At 38.7% G+C, this 27,886-nt stretch overlaps 1 protein-coding gene across 1 annotated transcript in view; it reads right to left on the bottom strand.

The window, feature by feature from the left end:
* Positions 1-8,765: 8,765 nt before the first annotated feature.
* SLC2A3 (solute carrier family 2 member 3) overlaps positions 8,766-27,886 on the bottom strand; it is an 86,703-nt gene continuing 67,582 nt past the window's right edge. Inside the window, exons 3-12 of the mRNA XM_081311693.1 lie at positions 23,638-23,816; positions 22,099-22,191; positions 21,432-21,592; positions 18,609-18,849; positions 18,141-18,303; positions 17,644-17,831; positions 14,429-14,533; positions 13,993-14,094; positions 13,418-13,621; positions 8,766-11,371 (exon numbers count right to left, since the gene is read on the bottom strand). Coding sequence (XP_081167819.1) covers positions 11,150-11,371; positions 13,418-13,621; positions 13,993-14,094; positions 14,429-14,533; positions 17,644-17,831; positions 18,141-18,303; positions 18,609-18,849; positions 21,432-21,592; positions 22,099-22,191; positions 23,638-23,652 — 1,494 coding nt within the window. The 5' untranslated portion in view covers positions 23,653-23,816 and the 3' untranslated portion in view covers positions 8,766-11,149. The remainder of the gene's footprint in view (positions 11,372-13,417; positions 13,622-13,992; positions 14,095-14,428; positions 14,534-17,643; positions 17,832-18,140; positions 18,304-18,608; positions 18,850-21,431; positions 21,593-22,098; positions 22,192-23,637; positions 23,817-27,886) is intronic.

Raw genomic sequence — 27,886 nt, 5'->3', positions numbered from 1 at the left:
GGGTCTTGCTGAGCTTCTTAAGGTCTCACTAAATTGCTGAGGTTGGCTTTGTGCTTGAGATCCTCCTGCCTCAGGCTTCTGAGCTGCTGTGATCATAGGCATATGCCACCGATTCCTACCTTAGGTATTTTTAGTATCCAGAATGTGTGTGTGTGGTACTGGGAATTGAACCCAATGTGTTTTACCAGTGTACAACATCCCCACCCCTTTTTATTTTTTATTTTGAGATAAAAATCTCACTCAGTTGCTTAGGGCCTTATTTGCTAAAGCTAACCTGGAATTTGGCAATTCTCCTGCCTCAACCTGTTCTTTCAGAGTTGCTGGGATTACAGGCATGCACCACTCTGCCCTAATATGTATTTAAGTTTTATTTTGTCTTCATTTTTTTTTTTTAGAGAGAGTGAGAGAGGGGAGAGAGAGAGGGGAGAGAGAGAGAGAGAGAGAGAGAGAGAGAGAGAGAGAGAGAGAGAATTTTTAATATTTATTTTTTAGTTCTCCGCGGACACAACATCTTTGTTGGTATGTGGTGCTGAGGATCGAACCCGGGTCCCACGCACGCCAGGCGAGCGCACTACCACTTGAGCCACATCCCCAGCCCCATATTTTGTCTTTATTTTAAAATTTATTAATTTTGGTACTTGGGATGAATTCAGTGGCAGTCTATACCCCTGGGCCACACGCCCAGCCCTTTTTATTTTTTGATAGGGCTTCTCGAAATTGCAGAGGCTAGCTTTGAACTTGTGATCTTCCTTCTTCAGCCTCCCAAATTGCTAGGATTATGCCGCAGTCCGGCTGCAGCAAAATAACCGGGAGGTGATGAGCAACTTGTGTACATTGATACAGCAGGAGTGGGAGCCATTTATTGTAGGACCGGAGGGGTATATATACATTACACACAGCTTATCTTAATTAACATAACCTAGATACAGCAGTCAACCAATAAGGAATCTCCACACTTATTGGGTCGCTGGCGTTACTTCACAAACCACGCCCTCTGGCAAAATGCCAGGCGCCATCTTGACTTGTTTACAGACCCTAACAGGATTCCAGGTGAGAGTATCTCACCTGGCTATTATTTATCTGTTGATGAACAATTATGTTGATTTCATTTCTTGGCTATCATAACTAATGCTGCAACAAATATGGGAGTGAAGATCTCCTCGACAGACACAAAGACTTAATTTCCTTTGGATTTATATTCAGCAGTAAGATTGCTAGGTCATATGGTAATTCTACTTTTAATTTTTCTGGAACTTCCATCCTGTTTTCTATAATGCTAATTTACATTCCTATCAACAATAGGGTGAGGGCTCCCTTTTCTCCACATTCTGGTCTGCTCAAGTTATCTTTTGTCATTTTAGTCATAGTCTTCTAATTAGAGTGAGGGGAGTTCATTGTTTTGATTTGCATTTTCGTGATTAGTGAAGTTGAGCCCCTTGTCATATATACCTGTTGGCCATTTGTATGTCTTCTTTTAAGAAATGTCGGTTCAGGTATTTGTCCTTTTTTCCCCCACTTTTTGTGTATGGTATTGGAGATTGAACCCAGGAGTACTTTATCACTATGCTACTTCCCCAGGCCTTTTTATTTTTTATTTTGTGGCAGGGTCTTGCTTCGTTGCTGAGGCTGGATTTGAACTCACTATCTTCCTGCCTCAGCCTCCTGAGCAGCTGGGATTACAGGTGTGTGCCACTGTGGCTTGACATAAGTTACTTCATTTGCTTTATTTAAGTGAAAAGATCAAAGTTCCCACCTAAGAGAAAAACAAGTTATATGTTGAAGTTTTTAAGATATACAGTTAAGTTATTGTTATTTTCACTGTGCTTGTCTCTAATTTTTTAACTTATACCGAAAAACATAAGAATTGTACTTTTTTTGTGGGGCTGGGGATTGAGTTCAGAGCCTGGATTTGCTAGGCAAATGCTCTCTCACTGAGCTACATTCTTTTTTTTTTAAAGAGAGTGAGAGAGAGAATTTTAATATTTATTTTTTAGTTCTCAGTGGACACAACATCTTTGTTTGTATGTGGTGCTGAGGATCGAACCCGGGCCACACGCATACCAGGCAAGCGCACTACCACTTGAGCCACATCCCCAGCCCATCACTGAGCTACATTCTAAGCCCCCAATTTGTGCATATTAATGGAATAATATGATGAAAAATCTTTTTTTTTTTTTTTTTTGAGAGAGAGAGAGAGAATTTTTAATATTTATTTTTTAGTTTTCGGCGGACACAACATCTTTGTTGGTATGTGGTGCTGAGGATCGAACCCGGGCCGCACGCACGCCAGGCGAGCGCGCTACTGCTTGAGCCACATCCCCAGCCCGATGAAAAATCTTGATACAGTTATCCCTCAGTATCTGTGGGGAATAGTTCCAGGACCCCCATGGATATCAAAATCTTGGTGTTCAATTCTCTTACATAATGGCATAATATTTACATATAATCTACATGCTTTAAATCATCTTTAGATTACTTATAATACCTAAAATAATCCAAGTATAATATAAGTAGTTGCTATATTGCTTAGTTTAGAAACAATGACAAGAAAAAAAAAGTCTGTCCATGTTTAATACAGACTCATTTTGTTTTTCAGATACTTTCTATTTTCAGTTTGTTGAATCCAAGGATGGAGAATCCAGGGATAGGAGAGCTGACTCCTGTGTATAAGGTTTGGTACCATCTCTGGTTTCACAAATCCATTGGTAATCTTGGAAATTATCCTCAAAAGAAAAAGGGGACTGCTATGCTAGAAAGTGAATTTTGAGGACTACAGTTCAGTGTAGGTAAATTGACATATTAAAAAGTCATGAAGGGCAGGGGTTGTGGCTTAGTGGTAGAGTGCTTGCTCACACGTGTGAGGCCCTGGGTTCAATCTTCAGCACCACATAAAAATAAAATAAATGTGTTGTATCCAACTACAACTAAAAAATAAATATTAAAAATAAAGTCATCAAAGGGGCTGGGACTGTGGTGCTGGGTTCCATCCTCAGCACCACACAAAGAACACATGAATTTCTAGTTTGAGTGCCACTGTAGCTATCTCCCACAAGATAGTTTTGTTTTGTTTTTGTAGGGAGTATTGAATTCAGGGGAACTTTACCACTGAACTATATATCCAGTCCATCCAGTCCTTTTTATTTTTTAGGGCAGGGTCTCACTAAGTTGCTGAGGGTTTTGCTGAATTGCTGAGGCTGGTCTTGAACTTGGGATCTTCCTGCCTCAGTCTTCTAATTCACTGGAATTATAGGTGGGTGCCAGTGTACGTGGATTATTTTTCTTCCTTTCTTTCTTTTTTTTTTTTACCAATTAAGGAACTATTTTTTTTTTCTAGTTTCCATTTTATCTCCTTATTTCTGCACTGGGAATTGGACCCAGGGCCTCTTCTTTCATGCTTTGTACTCTAGTACTGAGCTACACCGTGGACACTTTTTTTTTTTTTTTTTTTTTAGTTGTCAATGGACCTTTATTTGTATGCAGTGCTGAGAATCAAACCAATGCCTCACACCTGCTAAGCAAGCGCTCTGTCACTGAGCCACAACCCCCAACCCCCTGGACACTTTCTTTGCAACCCAGGGTACTTTACCACTGAACTTTGTCTTCAGCTCTATTTTTTGAGACAGGTTCTTGCTAAGTTACTGAGGCTGACTTTGAACTTGCTGTCCTCCTGCCTCACTTAGCCTCGTAAGTAGTTAGGATTATAGGCGTGCGCCACTGAGTACACCCATTATTTTTTTTCAACTCATTTAAAGAATGTTTTTAAATTTCCAGGATTTTGAGCTTTTTCTTTTTATTGTTATTAATATCCTATCATAATTGCATTGTATGAATGATCAGATATATTGTTTCTTTGGATTTTGTTGAGGCTAGATTTATGGTTTTGCACATAGTTGACTGCATTAATGTAATGTGTGTGCAAATGTTGAATACAACATTTATATCATTATATCACACTTGCTAATTATCTCATTTGCTATTTTCTTTTTCTATGCTGGAAATTCAACCTAGGAATTTGTCCATGTTAGGCCAGCACTCTCCCACTAGGTTATATCCCCAGCCCCTAATTATTGATTTTTAGTTTTATTTGCTTCATCTATCAATAATTGAGGTTTGGGGGCTGGAGATGTGGCTCAAGCGGTAGTGTGCTTGCCTGGCATGCGTGCGGCCCGGGTTCGATCCTCAGCACCACATACAAACAAAGATGTTGTGTCCGCCAATAACTAAAAAAAATAAATAAATATTAAAAAATTCTCTCTCTCTCTCTCTCTCTCTCTCTCTCTCTCTTTCAAAAAAAATTTTAAAAAAATAATTGAGGTTTGTAAATATTCATTATTATGATAGATTTGCCATATTCTCCTTGACTACTATTTTTGCTTTTTATATTTAAATGTTTTGCTAGTGAATACACGGCATATAAATTTAGAATTGTTGTATTTCCTGGTGAATTAAACATTTTATCATTATGAAGTTACCCTAGTCATTATGTTTATTATTTATTTATTTATGTATGTATGTATGTATTTAAAGAGAGAGCGAGAGAGATAGAAAGATAGAGACAGAGATAATTTTTAATATTTATTTTTTAGTTTTCGGCAGACACAACATCTTTGTTTGTATGTGGTGCTGAGGTTCGAACCCAGGCCGCACGCATGCCAGGTCAGCGCGCTACCGCTTGAGCCACATCCCCAGCCCCTATTTTTTTATTTTTTAATTGAAATATTTATGTTAAAAGCATATACTGTTTTACCACATAGTAAGTCATTAAAAAATGGGAGCTCCGGTGTTGGTTCTTCATTGCTATACTGTTTGCTTCAATAATTGCTATTTGATATGAATATAGATGACAAGCTTTCCTTTGGTTGGGACTTGCCTTTTTCTAGCCTTATATTTTCTATCTTGGTCCTTATGTTTTAGATGTAAACAACTAAAAATGCATTTTTTAAATATGTTTCAGTTGTCAATGGATCTTTATTTTTTTATTTATATATGGTGCTGAGAATTGAACTCAGTGCCTCACACATGCTAGGCAAGCGCTCTACCACTGAACCACAACCCCTAAAGACTCATTTAAAAAATCAAATCTGATAACCTTTTTCTATTAATTGTGGCGTTTATTCAGTTTATGTTTTTGTTGCCTGTTGGGCACAGTAGCTCATGCCTATAATCCCAGTGACTCAGAAGGCTGAAGCAGGAGGATCCAGACCAGCCTCAGCAATATATTGAGGCCTTAAGCAACTTGGCCAGATATTGTCTCAAAATAAAATATAAAAAGTGCTGGGGATGTGGCTCAGTGATTAAACATCCCTGGGTTCAATCCCCTGTACAAAAAAAAAAAGTTTAAAAAAAATGTTTTTTGTTGTTGACTTTTTATTTGGGCTTGTTTTTATCATCTTTTTTTTTTTTTTTTTTTTTTTAAGAGAGAGTGAGAGAGGAGAGAGAGAGAGAGAGAATTTTTAATATTTATTTTTTAGTTTTCAGCAGACACAACATCTTTGTTGGTATGTGGTGCTGAGGATCGAACCCGGGCCGCACGCATGCCAGGCGAGTGCGTTACCGCTTGAGCCACATCCCCAGCCCTGTTTTTATCATCTTACTATCCACTGTTTTTCATGCTTATTTTTATTCTCTTCCCAACAACTTTTCTGTTCTTTTAAAGTTGATCAGGTTTTTTCATGGTTTATTTCTCCTCTTTACTTGTTTGGAATTTATCTTGTCTAAAGCTTATTCATTTAATAGTTATCCTATTTTAAGTACATTAAACCTTGAGTTGAGTTGGGCACAGTGGTGCACTCTTATAATCCTCGTGACTCAGATTCTCAGACAGGACTGCAAATTGAAGGACCGACTCAGCAACTTAGTGAGACTGTCTCAAAATAAAATATAAAAAGGACTGAATGTATAGCTTGGTGGTAGAACATCCCAGGGTTCAATCCTCAGGACCACTCATGCACACCCCCCCCCACACACACACACATTACACACACACAAGAAACTTTGGTGACTTTTTTCCTCCTCTGCCCAGTTGCCAAGATAAAACAAAACAGAAGGTTAGCTATCTTCTTCTAAACCACAAGTTTATTTTTTATTTACTTTTGATGCAGGGATCTTTTTTTTTTTTTTAATGCTGGAGATTGAACCCAGTGTCTCAAACATACTAAGCAGGTGCTCTATTGCTGAGTACTCCAGTCCAAGGATTTCTTTAGACTATCTGCCCTAGACTCTATCTTGTATATACCACACTTGGTGAAGCCTGCATAGGAAAATTTGGGATCAATGATCAAGCTTATTTATTTGCTGTACTGAAGACTGAGCCTAGGATTGCTCTATGGCTGAGCTACACCCCTAGTTCCCCTTTTTTCCTTTAATTTTTAAAAAATTTTTAAAAATTTAATTGATTTTATTTTTTAAATACATGACAGAAGAATGCATCACAATTCTTATTACACATAGAGCACAATTTTTCATATTTCTATATATAAGTATGTTCACTCCAATTCAGATCTTCATACATGTACTTTGTTTTTTTTTTTTTTTGAGAGAGAATTTTTTAAATATTTATTTATTTTTTATTTTTTTGGCGGATACAACATCTTTGTACGTTGTGCTGAGGATTGAACCTGGGCCGCACGAATGGCAGGTGAGCGTGCTATCGCTTGAGCCACATCCCCAGCCCCCTCCATACATGTACTTTGGATAATATGTCCATCACATTCCACCATCATTGCTAATCGTCTGCCCCCTTCCTTTCCCTCCCATGCTTCTGCCCTATCTAGAGTTCCTCTATTCCTCCCATGCTCCCCATCCCTACTCCATTATGAGTCAGTCACCTTAGAGAAAACTTTCAGCATTTGTTTTTTTGGGGATTGGCTAACTTAACATTATCTTCTCCAACTCCATCCATTTACCTGCAAATGCCATGATTTTATTCTCTTTTACTGCTGAATAATATTCCATTGTGTATATGTACCACATTTTCTTTATCCATTTCATTTATCTACTGAAGGGCATCTAGGTTGGTTCCACAATTTAGCTATTGTGAATTGTGCTGCTATAAACATTGAAGTGTCCCTGTAGTATGCTGTTTTTAAGTCCTTTGGGTAGAAACTGGGGAGAGGGATAGCTGGGTCAAATGGTGGTTCCATTCTCAGTTTTCCAAGGAAATCTCCATACTGCTTTCCAAATTGGCTACACCAATCTGCATTCCCACCAGCAATGTATGAGTGTGCCTTTTCCCCCACATCCTCGCCAACACTTATTGTTGTCTTCATAATAGGCCTGGAGTGAGATGATATCTTAGAGTAGTTTTGATTTACATTTCTCTAATTGCTAGAGATGATGAATATTTTTTTCATATATTTGTTGATTGATTGTATATCCTCTTCTGAGAAGTGTTTGTTCAGGTCCTTCGCCCACTTATCAATTGGGTTATTTGTTTTTTTCTTTGGTGTTTGGCTTTTTGAGTTCTTTATATACCCTAGAGATTAGTGCTGTATCTGATGTGTGAGGGGTAAAAATTTGCTCCCAAGATGTAGGCTCTCTATTCACCTCACAGATTGTTTCTTTTGCTGAGAAGAATCCATTCCATTTACTGATTCTTCTAGAAAAACTAGGGATGACAGGAACATATCTCAACATCGTAAAGGCTATCTACGCTAAGCCCCAGGCCAACATCACTCTAAATGGAGAAAAATTAAAACCATTCCCTCTAAAAACTGGAACAAGGCAGGGATGCCCTCTTTCACCACTTCTTTTTAACATAGTTTTTGAAACACTGGCTAGAGCAATTAGACAGATGAAAGAAATTAAAGGAATATTTATGGGAAAATAAATTAGCACTATTTTCTGATGATATGATTTTATACCTAGAAGACCCAAAGAGCTCCACCAGAAAACTACTAGAAGTAATGAGTTCAGCAAAGGAGCAGGATATAAAATCAACACCCATAAATCAAAGGCATTTCTGTATATCAGTAACAAATCCTCTGAGGGAAATGAGGAAAACTATATCCCATTTACAATAGCCTCAAAAAAAAAGACTTGGGAATCAACGAAAGAGGTGAAAAATCTATACAATGAAAACTATAGGGCTGGGAATGTGGCTCAAGGGGTAACACGCTCGTCTGGCATGTATGGGGTGCTGGGTTCGATCCTCAGCACCACGTAAAAATAAAATAAAGATGTTGTGTCCACTGAAAACTGAAAAATAAATATTAAAATATTCTCTTAAAAAAAAAACTATAGAACCCTGAAGAAAGAAATCAAAGAAGACCTTAGAAGAAAGATCTACTCAGTTCCTTTTATTTTTATGTGGTGCTGAGGATTGAACCCAGGGCCTTATCCCAACCTCTAATTCTGTTATTTTGAGACAGGATTTTGATAAATTGTCTGAGCTGGCATTGAAGTTGAGATCCTCCTGCCTCAGCCTCTGGAGTTGCTGGGATTACAGGTGTGCTGTTATCTAGTCCAGTCTATAAATTTGTTTTTCACTCACTGATGTGGTAAATCAAAATTGAAAAGGTAACAGGAACTTTGACCTGGAGGGCTTGTGTGATCCACTATGGGGCTTTAATTTCTATTGTAATTTATTGGAAGTGACTGGATTTTAAATAGGATAGTGACTTATGGATCACCTGAGAGAAGTGTAGGATGAATTTTTGAGTGCAAAGACTGGAGGAAGAAAGTAGAAGCATGAGAAAAGCAGAAGCCAACAGATAATTTTCACTGAAGAAAGCAACTTAATTTATTAAGTATAAAAAGTAATGCAGGGAAGCTTTTTAAATTTAAGCTGCATAATAAACAAGTATGGCTATTTTCATATATGACAATCAAAGAAACTAGCTCAAGTCACAACAGGTACCCAGTAAGCAAAGCCAAGATTTAAAGCTAACTTTATTGTTATAGTTAGAACAACAACAAAAAAATGAGCTTGTGATGTCATATGTACATTCAGAATTTTTATTTCAAAACAAAGAACCACAATAACATTAATAGAAAATCCATATGGAAATATTCACAACCTGGTCATTGAAAAGTGGGAGAAGTTCTACGCTGCTTAACTGCCAACTCACTGAGGAGCCAGAAGAGGTAAAGTCAGGTAAGTCCCCTTTTCCAACAAAGCATTGCTCCATAGCTATGTGAGTTTTCTTCTAAAGGCTCAATGACCAGAGGGAATGATGAGAACTGAAGAGTAAAATACTGTTATATGCAAGGGTTTGGCTAAAGGGTCTGACATGAGTAAGCACCAAAGAGGGAAGGGAGATCAGGCAACCTATGAAAAAGGGAAGAGGCTGAGTGTCATCAGGGCCAATCTCCACTTACAAATGTACTGGGGAATTTGGAGATGATTGTGGAGGTGTCCAGGACCTCTATGGGGCAGGAGTAAATCTCACCATCTCTAACCCTCTGAAACACTCCAGTCTTCCTTTGTTTCTCTTAAGAGAATGCCTCCTTCTTCCCATATCCAACATCTCCAAGAGCCACATGCCCTAATCTTACATTCTTTCCTATTCCCATTGTCCCTCCCATCTGTAGTAAGGCTGAACCCTCCTCCACCCTCAACCTCAAGATGTAGAAGCTCTCCCCAACTCCAATAGGGAAAGGTAGCCAGATGAACCAGAAATCTAAAGTTCCACCCAGCAGAGGCAGTGTTACCTATGTACATAGGGATGAGTTTTAATACAGTCGATCCAAAAGAAGACTATAGGAACAAAGGAACAATAAACTACTTTCAACCAGAGCAAAGTGACAGTGCACATACATTCATATTCTCTCAAGTGTGGGCTACACTGTACATTTACTCATACTATTTCAAATGTGTCTATCAGAAAGATTCAAGTCCCCTAAGGGTACCTGATACAGTATCAGGGTAACATGGTAATAAGGATAATTTTGACATGTAACAGACACAGACAGGCATGCCATGACCTTAGAGCAAAAATACTAAAACTAGATAATTGTTTAAAAAAAGTAAAAATAAAAAACCCTCTCCCAGAGCTGAGGTTACAAATTCCAATTTAGCTATAAACATTTTCCTTTGAATCCCTTTAAAACAAGTTAAAACATAAAATCTTAAAGAACAAAGTGAAGAAATACCGAACACCTAAGCAGTAACCAATTTTTTTTTTCTCATTTGGAGGGCTCTGCCACCAGATAGGTGATGGAATTACTTAAAGCATATGAGTCCACTATCAGGGGAAGGAGTTGTTTGGACTAGGAAGGCTTTCTGCAAATAAACATCCTTCCCTTCTCTGGACTCCATCCAAAATTAAAACCCATCAACCGCCATTAACTATAACACCCATCTTAATAAACATTAGATTTCAAGTAATACTATAAACTATAATCTTAAAGAAAAATCCCAAAGGAAACCAGTAGCTTTTTTATACAGGCACGTGACTGAGAAATCAAACTAAATTTCTGTCTGAAACACATTGTCATTAGGCAACATGCAGATTTCAGGCACCATATCACACACCCTCCACCAACAGATATTTCTTCCTCAATTCTTCCTTCTTGTTGTACCTCTCCAGTATCAAATCGTCTTTGCCCTAGAACCTCTTTAAACACCTCTCTCTAACCTTTATTTCCTTATATTTTCATTATTTGGTAAAATTACTTTACACTTAAAAAAATAAATATTTATGCAATAAAACCAGAAGATAAAATAAATAAAACTCAAGTTACTTTGCTGTGCAGAGCTGTGTGAAAGTGAGGAAGGTGCTCTTATTTAATTCCCCATAACCCTCCACACTATGTATATCTGCTTCCTGACAAGTCTGAGGTTGGGGGAACTGCACCCTAACTCTTTACTGCCCTATGTGCCCCAGTGAGGCAATTAGAACCTAAGGGAAGAAGAGCTGGCAACGTTGTCATATGCCAAGCAGCCAATCCCTCCTGAAATGAAGAAGGTCGGTTCACTTGGTCTCTCCTAAACAGGAGAGAATGTCCAAGAAATGAAATATTTAAAAAGCATTGAAGATCTGACTAACCCCAACACTGGGTTCATCTGAGTGTTCAGAAGTGTGTGGGATGAGAAGGAAATCAAGCAGCAGCATTCGGAAGCAGTCCTGGGTTCATCCTGATGAAGTCTCTCTCTCTATTCAGGGAGAGGTTGCTTTCCATGTTGAGAGAGAGGTGGAAGGAGGTCTGACTAGACATTGGTGGTGTTCTCCTTAGCAGGCTGGCTGCTGTTCATCTCTCCCACAGAGCCTTTCCCAGCTCTATTATTGGACTCATTACCATGCCCTTCAAAGGCCCGTGTGATATCCTCAAAAGTCCTGCCTCGAGTCTCAGGGACTTTGAAGAAGGTGAAGACCAGGAAGATAATGAGGAAAGTGGCGAAGATAAGAAAAACATAGGCTCCCAAATAAGCCTAGAAAAAGGAGAAAAAAAAAATAAGAAAGGAAGGTTCACGTAAAAATCTGGTCACTGATGATTTCCTTCACATCTATGTCTCTAATAGGCCTCAAGCCCCTCTATATTTTTTTTTTAATTTTTTTATTGATTATTTAAAGCATTACATAGCTCATGATATATCATCTTTCATACATTAGACTCAAATTGTGTTTTGAACTCCCATTTTCACCCCAAATATAGATTGCAGAATCACATCTGTTACATATTCACATTTTTACATAATGCCATATTAGTGTCTGTTGTATTCTGCTACCTTTCCTATCCCCTACTATCCCCCCTCCCCTCCCCTCCCCTCCCATCTTCCCTCTCTATCTCCCCTGCTGTTGTTCAATTCTCTCCCTTTTTTTTCCCTCCCCCTTGCCCCTCATAGCCTCTTATAATTTTATGTATCCTTGAAGGTCTCCTACCATTTCCATATGCTTTCCCTTCTCTCTCCGTTTCTCTCCCCCCATTCGTCTTTGTTTACTGTAGTCTTTTCCACATGCTCTTCCTTCCTGTTCTGTTCTTAGTTGTTCTCTTTATATCAAAGCAGACATTTGGCATTTGTTTTTTAGGGCTTGGCTAGCTTCACTTAGCATAATCTGCTCGAATGCCATCCATTTCCCTGCAAATTCTATGATTTTGTCATTTCTTAGTGCTGCATAATATTCCATTGTGTATAGATGCCACATTTTTTTTATCCATTCATCTATTGAAGGGCATCTAGGTTGGTTCCACAGTCTAGCTATTGTGAATTGTGCCGCTATAATCATTGATGCAGCCGTATCCCTATAGTGCGCTCTTTTAATGTCCTCAGGGAATAGTCCGAGAAGTGCAATAGCTGGGTCAAATGGTGGTTCCATTCCCAGCTTTCCCAGGAATCTCCATACTGCTTTCCAAATTGGCCTCACCATTTTGCAGCCCCACCAGCAGTGTACAAGTGTACCCTTTTCTCCACATCCTTGCCAGCACTTGTTGTTGTTTGACTTCATAATGGCTGCCAATCTTACTGGAGTGAGATGGTATCTTAGGGTGGTTTTGATTTGCATTTCTCTGATTGCTAGAGATGGTGAGCATTTTTTCATGAACTTGTTGATTGATTGTATGTCCTCCTCTGAGAAGTGTCTGTTGAGGTCCTTGGCCCATTTGTTAATTGGGTTATTTGTTATCTTATTGTTTAATTTTTTGAGTTCTTTGTACATTCTGGATATTAGAAGCCCCTCTATATTTAATGGTTAATTTAATGCAAGGTTTCTTCAGAGATTCCTTCACGATGCCATTGCTAACTTCCTATGTTTCTCTGCAATTTTTTATTGTTCATTTTCTATTCACTAAAGTTAGCTGCTTTCCAATACCTCCAAACCATTTGATTTATTCGTTTATTAATATGTATAGTACTGGGGATTGAACCTGGGGTTCTTTACCCCTGAGCTACACCACTAGCTCTTTTTATTTTTTGAGACAAGGTCTTACTAAATTGCCCAGGCAGGTCTTTCTATCCTGTCTCAGCTTCCAGAGATTCTGGGATTATAGGTGTGTGTACTGCTGAGGTTGGCCTCCTACTAAGCATTTTAAAATCATGAAGTCATTAATGCTAATTCAAATTATGAATTAAGAATGGATTTGGAATCCTTTGAGGCTCAGTATCATTCTGATTTTAGGCAAACAAACATCATCTCAGGATAGTGGTCTTTAAAAATTTCCATATTAAGCCTGAAATTAGAGGCCAGACTCGGCAGTTTAGTGAGACCCTATCTCAAAAGGGGCCAAGGATGTAGTTTAGTGGTAGAGTGTCCCTGGGATCAATCCCTAGTACTGCAAAAACAAAGTTCCCAGTTTTGCCCTCCTGCTTTAATCTTTTCTGTTATTTATTTTTCTATTTTTCATGAAAATGAGAAAAAACTGATTTAAAGCACTTGAGATCTAATCCTTCAAGGGTCAGTAATAATTATTAAGATGTAACTTAAACATATTGACCTAAGTGGGTTGGTTAAGACAAGCTGTTTTGTTTGAATTTACTTACTGCAGCTGAGGGAAAGAGCAGTCCAACCAAAAAGTTGGAGGTCCAGTTAGAACAACCAGCCACTGCCATGGCTGCTGGGCGTGGTCCCTGTTCAAAGAGTTCAGCCACAATAAACCATGGAATAGGGCCTGGTCCAATCTCAAAGAAGGCCACATAGATCAAGATAGCTGTGATACAGACAAAGCTCATTGCATTATAGTTATCCTGTAGAGGAAGAAATGGAAGAAATTTGATATTAAAGAAGTGTGATCCAGGGGTCTAGTTTCACTTAGATGAGAGCTGATTAAATGGCAAGTTCCTTCTATCCTGTGGCACAGTGCAATTACTGGATTTGGAATCCAGAACCTTAGGTTTCTGAAATTTCAATTCTTTGATCTCACTTATAAGCCATATCTTACACAGGTTAAGGATAATATTAGGTTAAAAGCTCTGATGATCTCAAAAACTCTGGGTTATCTTACACCTCTTAAATTTGACTTTATCAATGAACTTCAACCTCGACAACCCATCCCTTGCAGGGGAGTCAAATGTAACCTCCATACCATCCCCCTTTCCTTCACTCAAAGAACACTCACCTTCAGTAACAAAGAAATAGTCATGATGATGGAACATACAGCCATTCCTCCAAGGCCTATCATATGTAAAGTCCTTCTTCCTGCCCTTTCCACCAGAAACAGCTGAAAGAAGAACATAACATGAAACTTCTGGTTTCCATTTCATGAAAACCCAGTTAAGAGCTACTAGACATCTGCCTTACCAACAGCAGGATATTTGCTATAGCCACAACTATCTTTCTCCAGTTGCTTATATAATCCTTCTATACCTCCCCCTTTCCTGTCATTCCATCTTTGCTTGAAGAGTGAAGACGACTACAATATTATTTTTCCCAAAGAGGAATGCAACAAAAGACAGCTAACTGATGGTATTGGTGGTTGAAGGACACGCAATTCGCCTTTGAACAGATTTCCTCTTTTCTCCCCCCCTTCAAAATCATCCAAGTATTCAACTTACAGAAACTACTGTGAAAATAGTATTAACAACACCGGCTCCAATGGTAGCATATATTGGCTCATCAACACCTGCTTCCTTAAAGATTCCTGTTGAGTAATAGAACACCTAAAAACAAACAAAAGACATACCTTTGATATGATTATGTGTAACAGTTAAATACAACTCTCAAAAACTAAACTCAGTCCCAGGAGGTAAGATGTCTTTTCTAGAGTCTTTGTGCACAGTATTCTTCTGCAAATGAATTGTCTTCTCTATCTTATTCCATTCTCTTAATTCTGCTCCGTTCCAGCTCCTCATTTGAATTTTTCTTCTAATGCTCATTCCCACTGATCCTTTTATTATTCATTATTTCACTTTATTAATTCATATAAAGATTTAAGTCCTACTAAGAACTTTTTTAATGGACTCTTCCCCAAACTCAAGATATTGATATGAACATTGAGTGTCTCTTACTTTGACAGTGAAGAAACTGAAAAACCTTAGCTTTATCATAATAAGCAGTGTTAGAATGGATTTCCTAGACCTCAGTCCTTTCCAAGGAAAGGAATTAATACCAGCTATTAAATTTATTTACACTATGAAATAAAATAAAATTATTCTTTTTTGTACTTTTGTTTTTGTGGTGCTGGGGACCAGACCCAGGGCCTTTTACACACTAGGCAAGCACTCTACCACTGGGGTACACCCCCAACCTCAGTATTATTTGTTGGGCATTAGGCTAAAATGTAGGGTTGTCTTCAGACTGTATGGTAACAAGGTAACATCTAGATCCCTCAGGTCCAGCTCTGGAGTTCATGACTTCACCCAGAGTATTTGCTGCTATAGCAACATTCCCCAGTCTTTTGGATATATCTCTTTACTTTACACTGGAATGTATCTTCAAAAAACAACTCTTCAAATCTCTAGTATCTAACGTGGAGAGTATACATATTTATATCTTCTAAAATAAAATTACAAATTAGGCATGGTAGCACATTCCTGAAATCCCACTGATTCTGGTAGCTGAGGCAGTAGGATCACAAGTTCAAGGCCTGCTGGGCAACTTGTAGAGACCCTGTCTCAGTCCCCAGTACAAAGAAACAAAAACCCAAACTAATGTATATATACATATCTCAAACAAATTTCTTACAGTAAGGTTACTTTGCTGTCTAGTACAATTAAGCTAAGTATGCTAAATCCTACATCCTCATCTAAAAATGCAGTTTACTATTAGGTAAAGACTGTCCTATCTTACCCATCTGCCTTTAAGGGAAGTTAGAAAACAAGTGATTTCCAAGCCTGTTCTGTATCATTTACTTTCTAGAGAAAAGAATTTCCAGGCCCTTTACATGACATTGATTCAGTGGCTCACGATTCCCATCCTATAACTCTAATGCAGACAGTTTTGGGTTAGACTATTCCAATTGCGAAATCTGGTCCCTGACTAAATTGGGAGCCATCTTAGTTCAATAATAAACTTACACACCATTTCCTGAAGTGGAACAAGTCTCTCCTACAGAGTGCTCCTGTCATTTGCTGTTTTTCTGATCCTGTTTTGCAGAGCAGGGACTAGGGTGAGGCAGCAAGGGAGGCACATTGAGTGTTATTCTTTATTTCCAGGGCTGGGCTTGTTTGTACCTAAGGGCCTCAATTCAGTTCCAGTCCTGCTGCTTTGAAAGCCTTGGGAACATATTTTATTCTAGTAATATAGCCGATCATCATTTTGAAATGAGGAAATTTCAGACTGTGAGGCTTTTTCTGTTTCCTCCTAGATTCTGATAAAAAGAGTCTCACAAGAAGTACTACTGCTATTATTATATCCCTTTTATATTTTTGAGCCTGGGTCCTGCTACAATGCCCAGGCTGGCCTCAAGTGATTCTCTTGTCTCAACCTCCCATGCATCTGGGACTACATGCACACACTGTTTTGCCTGGCTCAGCATTGCTACTTTAAATATAAGTATACAGGGCTGGGGTTGTAGAGTGCTTTTAGTATGCCCTAGAGTTTGATTCCCAGAACCCCAACTCGCAAAACACTCCAAAATATCCTTCTATTTGTATGCTAGGAAGGAGAACAGATCCGAAACCAATTTCTTCCACCATCCCCAAGATGGGGGTCTCACTATGTTAAAATCCTCCCACCTCAGCTTCTGAAGTAGAAGTTGGGATTACAGGTACCAACATATTGAGTACCAAGTGTTTTGCAAAAAGACCTTTGTTAGAAAATTATTTGATCACATTGATCAAAGACTGATGGAAAATTGCAGGAATGAGTCAGAATTTAAAGAGATGGGCAAGAATTATTTTCACATCCAAATATTTTATCTGCAAATGGACAGAAAGTATAGGAAAACATTCTCTTATCATAACCCATGCTCAAAAGCAGGAAGCTAATATTTGCATACTATACAAAGGCAACTTCTATTTTGCCATCCACTTTAGCTATAAAAATCATTCTTCTGTAGTTAATTTCTGATTCTAGACTGTAAAGTCCTGGGAAAAAAAGCCAAGGTGTATAAATTCTAGGATCTACTTAAGTTGTATAGTTTACATTATCAACATTATCTTTGATCACATCATAAGCTAGATCAGTTAAAGAAATAAAAAAATGAGTGGTCAAAGAAGATTAGGTTTGGGAATGTGGCTTAGTGGTATAGCATGTGCAAGGCCCAGCATCAAAAAATTAGTAGGAAAAGATAAATATGTGATGCCAATATGGTGAAAAAATTTGGAAGAGGACAAATATTAATTCATTTCTAAGACTAAGGACAATAAAATTTTCATTCTATTTTCCTTCTTGTGAAATATAGATATAATTTTAAAAAACAAAAATAAAACTCAGTCAAAAACTAGATAATCAGTATTTTCTGAGTGCCTTAAGAGCTACAGCTAAAACCACTCATTCCTTATTGTTTTTTAAATATTTTTTCGTTGTAGATGGACATAATATCTTTATTTTATTTATTTTTTTAATGTGGTGCTAGGATCATACCCAGTGCCTCACTTGTGCTAGGCAAGCGCTTTATCACTGAGCCACAACCCCAGCGTCTTAATGTTTTTGAGGTGGGAGTCTTTCAATGCTGTTCACCAGGCATTCTTGAATTCCTGCATTCAAGCGATGCTCCTGCCTCAGTCTCCAGAGTAGCTGGGAACACAGGATCATACCACCATGCCTGGCTGATCAGGTTTTAAGTGAAATACTGTAGGATTCCTTTGACCTAAAAGTAGATACTCACAGCATTGATCCCAGAGAGCTGCTGGGAGAGCTGGAGCACAATGGAAATGAGGAGGGGTTGTTGGTAGTTGGGTGACTTAAAGAGCTGCAGCACAGAGACTTGTTTTTCTTGTGACATTCTAACACTCTCTTCTTTCATTTCCTGGATATCCTGGTTCACATCTGGTGTGCCCCATAACCGTTGGAGGACTGGTAAAAAGAAAGAAATGGAAAGGATAAAGACATTGTGCTGCCCCCCAATTCCTTTCACACAGCTAGGAAGAAGCCATTTCAAATGAAGGGACTATTGTAGTTTGGATTTGGTGTGTCCCCCAGAGGCTCATGAGTCCCCAAGGAGCCATGTTCAAGTGATTAGCTCATTAGGGCTCTAACCTCAAAGGATTGATCAATTGGCGTATTTACAGCTAAATGGGCTATTAGGAGGTAGTGGGAACTGTACAAGGCAGGACCTAGTTGAAGGGAGTGTCATTCTTATCATGAAGTCTGAAAGATACTTACTCCTCTTAGCATTCTCCTCTTCTTTTTTATTAATGAGCAAGAATCTAGGACTTTCAGGGCAAAATGGAAGGGCTATACTTTGTAGGATAGCTGGAATAATTGTTAAGCCCAACAGCACAGGCCACAGATCTCCAGATCCCAGGATAAATTCCAGACCAAATATCTAGAAATCAAAGATAATATTATAAACCCCATACTTCCTAGGCCACAAGTTCATTTTTAAAAGTTTAAAAATCATCATTCTTTTACCACAGAAAAAAAGATAAATTGTGTTTCTTACCCTTTTTTGTCCTGCTTGCTTCAAGAGCTACAATCTATGAACTATAGTAACGTTAACTGAAACTATGTGTACACACACATACACCATATACAATTGAATGTGTGCTCATCCTTTTGAGTTCTTAATCTATGTTACTTCATTCAATGAACAAGAAACTAATACTCATTAAGTAAGAAATTATAGGGTACCTGAGCCACCAGAATCCCAATGACGATCCCCAGCTGGTTGAGAGTGCCAAAGGCACCCCGCAGAGCAGTAGGAGATACTTCTCCAATGTACATGGGCACAAAACCTGTACAGAGTCCACAGAAAAGTCCAATAATCAAGCGGCCCAGGATTAACATCTCAACGGACTCAGCAATCTTGCAGAACCCCATGAGGCAGCCACCAGCAACAGCCAACAGGTTGACTATAAGCATTGAATTGCGCCTAACGGGTGAACCAGAGACAAAAGTAAGGTTAGTAAAGTGAGAAGATTCTAATCTCTACTCTTCTTTCCTCAATGTTTTGCCCTTCTGCAGGCTCTTATTTTCTCCTGTGGCTTAAATTTTCTTTTCTACTTTCTATTCTTGGAACATTTCTAGTTGGAACAATGGTTTTTAAACTTCTTCATACATAAAACTCAAAGAACATTTAAGACTTTGTGCAAGTCCCAGCTGTAACCTAGGATTTCCGAAAGCATCCTACCAAGCAGTTCTCAAAAAGTGATCTAACCAGCCAACAACATCAGTTAGAAATTTCCTAGAAATTAACTCTTCCACTTCATCTAGATTTAATCATTAGATCTGACTCTGGGGACATGTCCCAGCAGTGTTCTGAAAAGCCCTCCAGGTGATGTGATGCAAGATGAACTTTTAGAACAATTGCCCTTGGCCAGCAATTCTGACATAGCTGGTCTACCAACACACGAGACATTTTTGGACCAGTGCTAATCATTTTATACCTTTATTTTATTTGATTGCTGGCGATCAAACTCAGGTCCTTGGGCATGTTAGGTAAATGCTACCCCTGAGCTATACCCTCAGCCCCATTAAATGATTTCTTTTCCTGTGCTGGGGATTGAACCTAGGGCCTCATGCATTTTAGGCAAGCACCCTACCACTAAGCTACATTCCCAGTTGCCATTAAGTGCTTTTTAATGCCTTTTATGCAATGTATAGATATCACTGATACTATAATGATAGCAAATTAATTCAGGCAAAAGTTTTTCTATATCACAGAAAATTATACTCAAAATAGTCTCTAGGCTATACTGTGGTAATGATATTAACAATGAATATTGAGAGTTGGCGCAATGATCAATTTGAGGCCAACCTCTGCAACTCAGCATGATCCTGTCTCAAAAATAAAAAATAAAAAGGACTGGGAATGTAGCTCAGATAGTGGAGTCAACACCCTCTACCAAAACAGTAAAACAAAAATGAAGACTTAGGTAGCACAGGGATTGAACCAGGGTGCTCTACCACTGAGCAACTTCACTGGCGTTTTTTGTTTGTTTTGAGACAGGACCTCATTAAATTGCAGAAGCTAGCCTTGAACTGTGATCTTCCTGCCTCAGCCCTGAGTTTCTAGGTTTACAGGTATGTGCCAACACACCGAACATCTGGAGAGTGTTCAAAAATACTAATACATATATCTCATTCCCAGACATGCTCATAATTGACTTGTGTATGACCTGGCACTGGGACTTTCAAAAGCTCTGCCAGAAAATTCTAAGTGTGCAGTCTCCCTGGCCCCCATCTATTAGTATTTTTGTTTTTGTTTTTGCTAATCAACAATGGGCATAAGTTAAAATTTTAATGACTTTAGAAACTGGGAGTATAGATCAATGGTAGAGTGGGTGTCTAGCACGTATGTGACCCTGGGTATGATCCCTAGCACATAAATAAAAAAAAACTAATGACATTAATAACATGTAGGTATCCTCCCCAAATGAAAAAAGACCACTGGGCACGTGGCACACGCCTGTAATCCCAGCCACTTGGGAGGCCAAGGCAGAAGGATCTTGAGTTCAAGGCCAACATGAGGACTTAATGAGTTTTCTCAAAATCAAATTTAAAAGAGGTTGGAAGCCGGGTGTGATTACATACGCCTGTAACCCCAAGGGCATGGGAGGCTGAGACAGGAGGATTGAATCCAAAGCCAGCCTCAGCAATGGTGAAGCGCTAATCAACTAAGTGAGATGCTGTCTCTAAACAAAATACAAAATAGGAGTGGGGATGTATCTCAGTGGTGGAATGCCCCTGAGCTCGATTCCCACACCCGTCCACCCCCCAAAAAAGGGCTCAGGGTGTAGCTCACTGGTAGAGCACTTGCCTAGCATGCACAAGGCCTGGTTTGATCTCCAGTACCACAAAAAACAAATACATGAATAAATAACATAAGAATTAAACATCATCACATTAAATAGGTGTTTTATTTGCAAACTTAAATTCCATTTGTATCCCTGGAACATCTAATTGACAAACTAAATTGTTCCTTCAGTCATTACTGACAATATCCTACCCTCTAAAACGTTTTATTAAGCTAGGGTTAAGTGAGAATATTCATTTTTCTCTTTTAGGGAGAAACTCAATTACTTGGCCATTATCCACATTTGCCAGAAAGCAAGGATTTCAAATATATTTTTTGAAATATTTCAAATATATAAAATAATGAAAAGATTTGCATGAAACCCCAACTATTTAGAAAAGCAAACAACTTCTAACTTTTTAAATAAAAACACTCTGGGAAACTTTAGAGTTGAAGTTACTAGAGAATAATTCCAAATTAACATACGCCAGACTGCAAAGGCCCATCACTCACATGGCCCATCTCTTGAAGGCTGAGTGGGAGTTCAAGGCAGTAGAAATTCAAGCAAGAGCAGTCATATTCAGAGCCAGGTGGACCACATATTTATCGATTGGAATTTGATGAGTCTCATTAAGATGGATCATCATCTCCCTGATCTAATTTTCTATGCTTATCCTCAAAGCAACCTGTATAGCCCACTTCCAATTTCTGGTCAATACCTGCCAAAGCGGTTGACAAAGAGTCCAACAGAAAAGGAGCCCATCATGCCACCAACAGAGAAGATGGCCACAGACAAGGACCAGAGGGTTGTAAGCAAAGTTTTACTAGGAAGGTCTTCTAACCTCTCTTCCAAAGTATAGTTGAGAAAGTCTTTTATGATCTGCAAAATAAAATGGTTGGAGGAAGAGCAGACTTGTTACAGTTGGATGAGAACAAGAGACAAATATTAGGGATTGTTTCCTCCTTAAAAGGACAGCATTGCTATGGCTTTATAGGTAGGGAATCACGGGATGTCTGAAAAATCCCAGTAGGTGGCAGCAGTGATATTGTCTGCCCCAGCCCTCTCTTAAGAGTCCCCCCTCCCCCTACCTCCACCTCTGCACCCCCCTCCACCACTTCTTTGTTACTAACCCCTAAGGGATAATACAGGAAGTGTTATCACCAGAGGGTAAGAGGAAGGACCAGCCCAGGGTATAGGGGAACAAATGAGCTTTTTGCTTTCTTTAAGTGACTCACCTAGACATTCCCAATACATTCCCCCTTTTCTGTCTTAGCCAGGCAAGACAAAAAAATTTGTCTTAAATTCTGATTTTTTTTGAAACCCTTCTTAAAATAAAAGAATACTTCCCTTATTCCATAGTCAGAATCTAAATGACTGGTACTCACAGTCTCAGGAGCATTGATGACTCCAGTGTTGTAGCCAAACTGGAAAGAGCCAATTGTAGCAACAGAGACAGCAAAGATCAGAGATGGGGTCACCTGAGGCGTAGAGGAAGACAGAGAGGAAACAATTTTTTTTTACTGATGATTGTCTCTTACTAATTATAGAAATGGACCAGGAGAACCTGTCCTATGAGTGATAGGAAGAGGACAAAAATAAAAGATTTAGAAAAAATTGGAAAACCGGTTCAGAGGACCTGGGGTTAGTTGGTTTGGGAGCATTTTAAAAACTCCACCGCGAAAAGGCAAGCATAGAACTGAAGTCCAGGATTGGAAGGGCAGAGGAAAAGATATCCTTGGGATTCCTAAGAACTGATTATTTTGCAAACAGATCCAGTGTATTCTTAGCAGTACCCTAGAATAAATACACAGAAGTGGTGGTGGGTTCATCACTGGGCTGCTCTTACCTCTGGATCTTGTAACCTGCTATAGACATGTGCTACATGCTGGCCCCAAGTTGGCCTGGTTACTAAATACTATACTGCTACAGTATAGCAGGGGAGGATACTTGCTTACTTCCAACATTAGGAAACATCTCCTAGAGGGAGAATCAACCAATCATCTCTCACCTAGCTGGGAAATTATTCAAGACAGCAAGTGGGCAGCTTGAATCTTACATGTGAGGCCATCCTCCAAGACTCCCTCACAATGTCTTCAATCTTTTCTTATTTTAAACTCCTTTTCACTTAGGTCAGACAAGGTGACAGACTGGGAGCTTCTGTAGGCGAAGTGACCTTCCCCATGACTGGTGGCAGCCGCCTCAGGCCCACTGAGCAGAAGCACCCCTCAGGACTCTGCTGCTACAAAGCTCTTTCTGTTAAATCCTTTTCCTTTTAGTAAAACCCCATGGTTCCCCTCTCACCATCATGAGGGCCTTTTTTTTTTTTTTTTTTTTTTGTCCCATCTCCTTTCAACCCTTTTCCTTAATTTCCTTTATTTTCAAATAATTTTATCTTAGTGCAAATGCTTTTCTCCCCTACAAATACTGCATACACCACCCAGAATAATATATTAATATATCCTGCACTCACAATCACAATGATGACAACTGGAATTCTCTTATTATTCAAGGAATTCCATAAGGTTACAGAGGGCTGGACACATGACCTGTACTCCCAAACCAATCAGAGTCTTCTTGCTGGATCTGAGACCCACACTTTAAGCCACACAATCAGCAGCCCTAACCCTCTGACTACTCAACCATCTCATGGTATACTTATGTAAAATAAAATTGAGAAGCAAACAAAACTTCTGCAGTGACTTTGCTATGAGAGAAAGGTGAATGGAAGCAGGATATTCTCTTTATCATGTGTGACATTCAGAGAGAACCGGTTAAACTGTTGCTTCACAGGCTGAAGGAGAAATGAAAAAAAAGGCCTTAAAATGGCTTAGTGAGTTAAAATAAAACAGAACACGGTAATCGGCATCTAGATTTGCCATCCTCCGAGTACCACAAACAAGCCAAAATAACAGTATCATCCTTACCTTCTGTGTCCCCATGGTCCTAATTTAATTTTCTTCAAATCCTGAAGAAAGATCTGGGATGGAATTCCAGAGACGCCTCTTCCAGCCAACAAAACCTTCAAAATGTCCTCGGCAGCAAGTTCTCTTCAGGTCTTCAGCTGCGATCGGTACCCACTCTCACCAATACAGCATCTCTAGCTCTGGTTTGGAGCAAGTCTATTTATAATCTCTGCAAAAGGTGGAGCTGGTAAACCTTTCTCCGCCCCTAACCCCATCCCCTACCCACAAACTACCCCGCCCCCAAATAATCCGACCTCAGGAATTTAGCGAACAGTGTTATCAGAACTTCGGAGCTCCTCTCCACACCCTCAGCCCCCTCCCCCTTCCAGGCAATTACCCCATCCCTTTTAAAACCACATCCTGTCACTCTCCACCTCCTCTTTTCTTTCTCTTTTTAAAGCTCATCCAGATCCCTTCCTTTTTCTAATAGCAGTTACAGCCTCTTAGTTTCACAGACAAAATGCTACCAGAAAAGCCAGGAGGGAGGGCAAATACATGACTTTTAGCTCTTGAATCTGCTAGGAATTGAATCAATCTACAAAGAGAAAATAAATTTATCTATATAAGGCAAAATTGAATGGGCGCTTCTATCAGATGTAAAACGGTTTGAAAGACTGTAAGCAGAAAGAATTCATAATCCTATAATTTATCAGCTGCTTTTTAAATTATAGGTTGGGTGTACAAATCTTGAAAAGAAAGTAAGGTCAATCTGGCCAAAAAAAAAAAAAAAAAAAAAAAGTGAGAAGAATTTTGACCAGTTTTTAGCTCTCCTTGTCCTCTGATTAGCATAATCTCACCTAGGATGGACGAAACCTGAATTTCTAGGAGTCAGACTAACTCTGTTGGGCTGTAGGAAGGAGAGATTAACTGTTTATAATACAATCCAAATTCCTTAATACCATTTGCCACAACACCCCTTCTTAATTCTGCAATGATTTGCCTCTAGTCCAGGGTTTATAGCATCTAGAAATGCAATAAATATCACATTGGATTAAACAGATATTTGCTGTTTAAGGTACTTTCCAAGAAGGTGGTGATTCTTCAGTGAATAGGATCAGAAAGTTCTGCTCTTAAGGAATTTAGTGTTTCCTTTCTTCCATTTTAAAAAAAGCCGGGGTTGGGGATATGGCTAAGTTGAAAGAGTGCCTGCCCTGCATCCTGCATGTACAAGGCCCTGGGTTCAATCCCCAGCAAAACACACCACACACACACACACACACACACACACACACACACACACAAGTGCCATTTAAAAAATAAAAAAATAAAAATGGGGGCTGGGGTCATAGCTTAGTGGTAGAGTACTTGCCTTGTAAATGTGAGGCACTGGGTTCCATCCTCAGCACCACATAAAAATAAATGAATAAAAAAATAAAGGTATTTTGTGCATCTACATCTAAAAATATATAAATTTAAAAAATTTTAAACTAAAAAAAAGGGGACAAGGGTTAATGATTCTCACACACCTGGAAAGGATTATTAATATCTTATTAGTTATGGGCTGTGAATTTCTTGAAAGAAAAGTTTGAGATAAATATCAGATTACTGCACTATACACAAAAAAAAACGAACAAGATGAATAGGAAAAAATGAGAAAAATGAGAATTGAAGAAGATAAAGGATAATGAATAGGAGAGAAGAGCAGCTCCAGTATGCAAGTAAACAAAGCAAACAATTTAGTTTGTGGTTAAACAGTTGTGTAAGTGAGAGATAATATCAAGGCTTTGCTGGAGGGGAAACATCAATGGTCAAATTCCTGTGCCCATTAATTTGTAGCCAAGCAACCTTCAGTACGGAGACTGGGGTGAGAGGTGGGGGGAAGCAAGTTGGTAAAATAGTTAAAATTTTTCTAGATGGTGAGATGGGGAAAGTTCATCTTCCTTCGGAGTTTTGGTCCTGGGCCTACAATCCAAAATGATACCACTGGACCTAAAGCCAATCAGATTATATTTTCTGTTTTCCTTAAATAAGGATACTTTATAAATTTGATCCTTAGCTGAGAGAGAATTGAAGATGAGTGAAATATGACATCAAAGAAAACTGTCCCTGAGATCACACTTCTCCTCCCCCATTTCATCCTTTCCAGGAAACAGGCAGCCAGAAGCCCCATTAATTACCACAGCAACTAAACTTAGAAGCCAAAGAAAAAAAGAATATCCCTATATGGCAGTGCTGTCCAACAGAAATATAATGCAAGACATTGTGCATACTATATTTTCTAGTAGGCATATTAAAAATTTTAAAAGAAACAAAAGAAATTAATTGTAATAATTATTGAACCAAATATAACAGAAATATTATATTTTTAGAATGTAATCAATGAAAAAATGGCTAGAGTTTACTCTCTTTGTTTTGCATGTTTTTGAAACCCTGTGTATACTTTAAAAGTTAAAGTGATATTGTAACAGAGGTTCACTTGATGCTTTGACTATATCTCTTTTGGCTTTGAAACTTACATGTTTTTTTCCTTTTTCCCAATCTTCTTTTCCCTAAACTTCTCCTCCCTGATCTTCTTTCCCTCCCCTCCCCCTCTCCTCCCTAATCTCATTTTCTCTAAATTACCTCTGTAAAAGCCCCCATTCTTGTAGATGGGCAGAATCACAGCCTTTGGGACAGGAGTCCCTGTGTTTCTCCTTTGCTAGCAAAGCAATACACTTTCTTTTTCCTTTTTCTCATAGCCTTGTCCTCATTATTGGATTGGCATCAAGGACAAGGACCGTGCTTTCAGCAGCAATATGTAGTCCTACCAGAACAACAAAGTTGTGTTTAGTAGAAATTTTTTTCTTAATTTTTTTTTAGTTGTTGTTGAGCCTTTATTTTTTGTGTATTTATATGTGGTGCTGAGAATTGATACCAGTGCCTCACACATGCTAAGCAAGCACTCTACCACTGAGCTACAACCCCAGCCCTAGTAGAGCAATATTTAAAACTGCTTCAACTTTAAAATTAAACTTAGCTACACAAAAATATGTAATATAACATGAATCACAGTGCAGCTTATAGTAGGAAAACCATGATGCCCTCTTTACCTCTAGATGATGATTCTTCTTCTTTTTAAATCTTTGACTTTTATTTATTATTTTTTGTCACAAAATGTCTCCCCCCACCTCCCAATATTGGGGATTGAATCTAGGACCTCATGCATGCTAGGCAAGTGCTCCTCCATTAAACTATACCCCCAGACCTTGAGAAACCAGCTAGCTCACAATAAATACCTCTTTGCTGCTTACATCGATCTTGGTCTCTGGTGGTCTTTTGGGGGTCCTGAATTCGAGCATAACAACCTCTCCATTCTTATTCTTGGTTCTAAATCATTTTGTCTTTTCTTTCTCCCTCTTTTTAGTCTTAAAATTAATTTTTAATGTTTTTGTAGTACTGGGGACTGAACCCAGGAATGTGCTACCACTGAGCCCATCCCCAGCCCTTTTTATTTTATCTTTCTAAATTGCCAGCTTGACCTCAGACTTGTAATCCTTCTGCCTCAACCTCCAGTAGCTGGGATTATAGGCACACACTACAGGGTGCAGCAAACTGGCATTTTTAAACATTTTGCAAGAGTAAGAAAGTAAAAGATAGGTCTGAACCACTCCATTCAGTTATACAGAGCAGGCTCTAAAGCAAGTCAGAACACAATATTTGCCTCAGTAATTATTTTCCCAACAGTTATTGAATGGGAACAAATGAAATCATTGTGAAGGCCCAGGATTATACTTATTTTCCCAAATTTGTGTAAAATTGCTATGGAGAAAGATAATACTGAAGATTTGAGTCTTAGATGTTTGAAATCTGTAACAAATCTTCTATTTTCTTCTTGGTGAGAAAGAAGGGAGGTGAAAGGGGGACAGATCTGAGAATTTTTGTTGTTTGAACTCAATTTGAAATTTTCTTGAGGAACCAGGTGGGTTGGGAATGTAGCTCAGTGATAAAGTGCTTATATTGTCATGTATGAGACCTTGAGTTAGATTCTCTGTGCCACACTAAGGAAGAAAAGAAAGAAAAAGCTAAATGGCTTGGTAATGAAAGAGTGGGTTCTACTTCTAGCAATATGCCCATCTTAAAGGTTACAACTGGAATTCAGCTGAGTCTCAAGAATCTAAATGTGTGCTGAACAAATACTCTTTCGAACAAGTGGGGGACCTAATAAGCTCAAAGATCAGTTTAGTATTGACCTTAGCTTCACATAACAGAGTTCAAGTTAGATAAATCCTCA

The sequence above is a fragment of the Spermophilus citellus genome, assembly GCF_964194105.1.
Source record: "Spermophilus citellus genome assembly, chromosome: 10".
NCBI classification, from domain to species: Eukaryota; Metazoa; Chordata; class Mammalia; order Rodentia; family Sciuridae; genus Spermophilus; species Spermophilus citellus.
This window is presented reverse-complemented; position numbering and strand designations above follow the sequence as displayed.